Source organism: Octopus bimaculoides, chromosome 2 (genome assembly GCF_001194135.2).
Source record: "Octopus bimaculoides isolate UCB-OBI-ISO-001 chromosome 2, ASM119413v2, whole genome shotgun sequence".
In the NCBI taxonomy this organism is placed as follows: domain Eukaryota; kingdom Metazoa; phylum Mollusca; class Cephalopoda; order Octopoda; family Octopodidae; genus Octopus; species Octopus bimaculoides.
In genome coordinates, this window is record NC_068982.1 from 8,269,629 (window position 1) to 8,274,245 (window position 4,617).

A 4,617-nucleotide genomic window follows, 5' to 3' on the forward strand; every position below is an offset into this window, starting at 1 on the left:
ATAAAAAAACAAAATACAAAAATGTTTTTTGCCTTTTGAAGTTCTGTATATTTTGTAAATTCACATTTATTGCAATAGATTGCCAGTTTGCAGGATTTAACAATATTTATTTGGCCAAATATTGCTTTCAGTAAATCATTCAAAATATGATTGCTAACAAATTTATTCTAAGGTAATTTATCACTAAATATTATTGAATATTTAAAATATAGATAAATAAAAACAACTTATTTATGATATATTTTTTTCCCAAATTTTTTAGGGTTACAATTAATGCAGTATTATGTTACTATAATAAGCTTCATTAATTTAATACTAAAAGCTTATGAGAGCTGCAAGCAAAAAAAAAAAAAAAAATTAAAATGACTAATACTACATTTTCTGTACTGGAAAATTGCTTACAGTCATGTTTTGATACTGCTTAGATTAAATATTGTAACAATAGCTTTATTAAATAAAATCATTTAATAAAAGACTTTGTTACTTTGCAGTAGTGAAAATCATATCTCTTATATGGAAATGAATGAGTCCTTCTAATGCTACAAACAAAATTAATTTTAAGTGACAGATCATGATGAAGCCAGGAGGAGATGATGAACGGTGGTTTGGCCACCTCTGCTAAGCCACCAATGGTGGCATGTTACAGTTTAGCAGTGAAACATCCAGTGATTATTGGATACCATAGAATGACATTAGTTTCTCCTGGTCAAAACTCGATTCACTTTGGTGAGTTGAAAAAAAGCACCTTTTTGCAGGTGTTATCAATAACATATTAACGATATCTTTCCTAAATAAAACTACTTAGTAAAAATTTTGACCATTTGCAGTGGTGACAATCATATCACTCCTATGGAAATGAATGAGTCCTTCTAACGCTCCAAACAACATAAATTATAGGTGGTGGGCCTTGATATTTTAGCTGTATAACGTTTTACAAATTGAAAAGAATATTGGTGTTTAGATTGTTTAATTACATACCAAAAGTGGACACTTGTCAAACAGTGAGGCCAAAAGACAGATACTGTTAGCTTCTGGAAATCTGCTATCCATTTCAGAAGAAAACTTATTGGTGAGACACTGGAAATATATGACCGAGTTACATTTGTATAATTATATGATGTAACTAATAAAGAATCATAAAAATATAATTATTGTAAATCCATTCTGTAAATAATAATTCTGTTATTTACACAAGGCAAGTATTTTTGTTAGGAGAGAAGTGGTACTGTTTTTCCATGCCAAATCAGACTGGAACCTGGTGCAGCTGTTATGCTTGCCAGCTCTGGTCAAAGCATTCGATCTATGGCAGCATGGAAAGCAGATGTTAAATGATGATGATGGTGGTGGTGGCGGTGGTGGTGATGGGTGTAGAGGAAGGAAGAAGGGCAACGACCTTTGTAGGATTTCTGAGATTGGTGAGATTGATGGCATTAATGTTATTTTTCAACTGTTGCAAGTTGATATCAGCTGAAAGGACATGAGCAGGGAGGAGAACCAAGGAAGCTGATATAATGGGGGAAGAAGGACAAAGTGTAGTACTTAGTGCAGAACTTGAGGTGAGGTTGCACACATAGTAAGCATAATGGGTGAATTGGGAGTGCTGGAGGTGGAGGACAAGCTTGTTCCAAGAAATAGAAGCTATCATAGGAGAGAGGGAGGGGCAGAGGGAGGGAGGGAAAAAGAGAAGAGAGAGAGAGAGAGGGGCAGAGGGAGGGAAAAGAGAAGAGAGAGAGGAGCAGAGGGAGGGAAAAGAGAAGAGAGAGAGGGAGAAACAAAGGGGAGAGAAAGAGTGAAAGAGTGAGAGGGAGAGGAGGCAATAAACCTGTGGGCATGAGGCTTGAATATGTCTGAGTAATTTTATTCTAATAATTCATGTGATTTTTCTCTGGATGTAGTCCAGGGTGCACTTTCATGTGCATGTGTGTGCATGTACACACGCATACACACACGCATGCACACACACACACAGCCACCTACGCAAGGACTGATAAAATATAATAGGAAACAAGGTAGACGAGGAAAATGTGTCACCCCCGAATTTTTCGAAGATATCGGGGGCAAAGTTTGGGTACGAGGCTGTGTGCACCCGTAATTGACAAGATCTAAAAATGGCGAAATGCACCTGGCTTTATGCTAACAGTGGTCGGGACGATATTTCGTTTTCTTCCTATAGAGTGTGTTTAACACACTACGTCTATAAAAGATTTTATCTCGGACAAAGACCTTAGAATCTTGCCTGTTAATGGCGTATCTACATTATATATGATGTAAGGAAGGTTATCTTAATTTAATGCTGCTTCAATTGCGTACGACGGATTTTTATTCAGCCTGGTGACACATACAACGCCCGGTCTGGGAATCGAAACCGCGAACCTCCGACCGCGAGTACGCTGCCCTAACCACTGGGCCATTGCGCCTCCACGTTTTGCATTTATAATAAAACAAATATATACAAATTATAAAAATAAAAAAAATATACAGTACAATACTGTTTCTACTTCACGGATTTTCGCCTATCGCGGGTTTTTTTGGAACGTAATACCCGCGATAGTCGAGGGATTACCGTATAGAGATATTACACGAACTCAACGCAGATATAGTCGAATCCAATAACAATGGAAATGCGAGTGTTTCATAGTATAAAAAGTATGCAATAAAATAATACCTTGTATGGGGGTGTTATGTAAGCCTCAACAAATTCCTCAAAATCCTTCAGGTAAACGCCGTCTGGCCTTTTAAAATCATCTATAAAATATTTGGTAAGAGAATTATTAATATCATATAATTCTGCATATCCGCCTTCATCTATTATACAATTGATAATTGCATTATGAGTTCCGAAGGCAGAAATCTCTTCAGGGCCAAAATCGACATATTCATCTTTACATCCTAATAGATTGGGTTTTCATTATAGACTAAGATAGCAGCATACGTTTTTTTTGTGTGTGTGAGTGTGTGTTAGAATATTCGCCTTTAAGCTTAATTGTCACACATCCACACACACAGAGAAAGAAGACACATACGACAATTAAGAGATTTCTACCTTCGGAACTCATAATGCAATTTTTAATTTTATAATAAATGAAGGCGAATATTGAAACGATCGTAGGCATTATGTAATCGACAGTTATGTACATAAATTGATTTTGCTGTATTCAAACTCTCCGTTTTCTTTATATTATACTACTATATATATACATACAAACACACATATATATATACATATATGTGTGTGTGTGTGTGCGTGCGCGGACGTGTGTGTTAGGCTTTGGCTCTTCAGGTGTATGTGAGTTGGGTCCTTAGAGCATTCTAGTTGTTTACACTAATTCGCAATAGTTTTGAAGCGGAGTTTTGGAAGTAACACGTGGCTGTAAACTTTTTCCGACAATTTCTTCAACTTCATGTTTTAAACATCACTTACAACTCGATAAAATAGTTTTAAACCATTTCTAGTTTCATGTTGATAGATTTATGACTTCACCACACTATTTCTTCATCTCACTAAACCCATCACATCTAAATTTACATATTTCTGAAAGTGGCTTCCCCCTCTTGAACTGTACACACCATTTCTTATTTGAATTTTTATCTTTCCGATGGTGACCTTTCCCATGTATTTAATTGCTTTCCTAAATAAATATATACTCTCCTTTAAAGGATCTGAGAAATCTATAAGATGATGTACAAGCACTCAGCTCTAAATATACCGCATTTTATAACAGAAACAGCTGTAAGGTAATAAAGTTGATTACGTAACTCCTGTTCCTTTGCCGTTTTGTTAATTTTATATTACTCTCTGCACTCGCCTAACGTTTTATTCTCAGGGATATGTACATCGAGTGCTAACAACATGGTATTAGCCACGCTATGGCTAAAGGAAATCGTAAAATATGTTTACGTACATAGATTTGTTAATATGCATAGGTGGGAATATGTATCTATGTAAGTATACACGAATGTTGATGAACCATGCTTGTCACCACTTAAGCAAAATGGGTATTTTCATATTGTTTCTTGTTGATATTATGGCTAGTCAACAGGAATTTTTGAATAAAACATCCCTTACCTGAAAATCAGTTAAAGGTTGGTGACAGGAGCAGCATCCAGTCATGAATCTTGCTTCAAATAACTTCCCAGTCCAATGCATGCGAGCATGTAAAATGGGCTTTAAACATACACGTACACACACGCAAACACACACATACACACATACACACTAAACACACACTCTCTCGTGTGCGTGCACGTTGTGAGAGCATGTGTGTATGGTTGTATATGCATGTACACACAAACACGCTCTCTCTATCTCCCTCACAAACACGCACATATAAATATTATGGAGATAGGGTTAAAATTCAAGCTGTGTCTTCTGCTTATACGAGTATTCCAAATCCGTATGTATTATTTGCTTCCCTGTCTGAACAGTTTCTAATAGGGGATAGGTTACATGTTCCTACTACATGTACAAGTTTGTAACTCCTATTAGCAAATGAAACATGTGTATTGGTGAATAAATAATACCAATACATTTTCCAATCTTCTATTTTGATATACATACATAAATACATACATCACCCACACACCCACACCCACACACACCATCAACAATCAAAACAA

At 36.0% G+C, this 4,617-nt stretch overlaps 1 protein-coding gene across 1 annotated transcript in view; it reads right to left on the reverse strand.

The window, feature by feature from the left end:
• Positions 1-4,617, reverse strand: part of LOC128247133 (SCO-spondin-like) — a 61,006-nt gene that overhangs the window by 39,650 nt on the left and 16,739 nt on the right. The window contains exons 8-9 of the mRNA XM_052965953.1: positions 2,666-2,745; positions 979-1,077 (exon numbers count right to left, since the gene is read on the reverse strand). Coding sequence (XP_052821913.1) covers positions 979-1,077; positions 2,666-2,745 — 179 coding nt within the window. The remainder of the gene's footprint in view (positions 1-978; positions 1,078-2,665; positions 2,746-4,617) is intronic.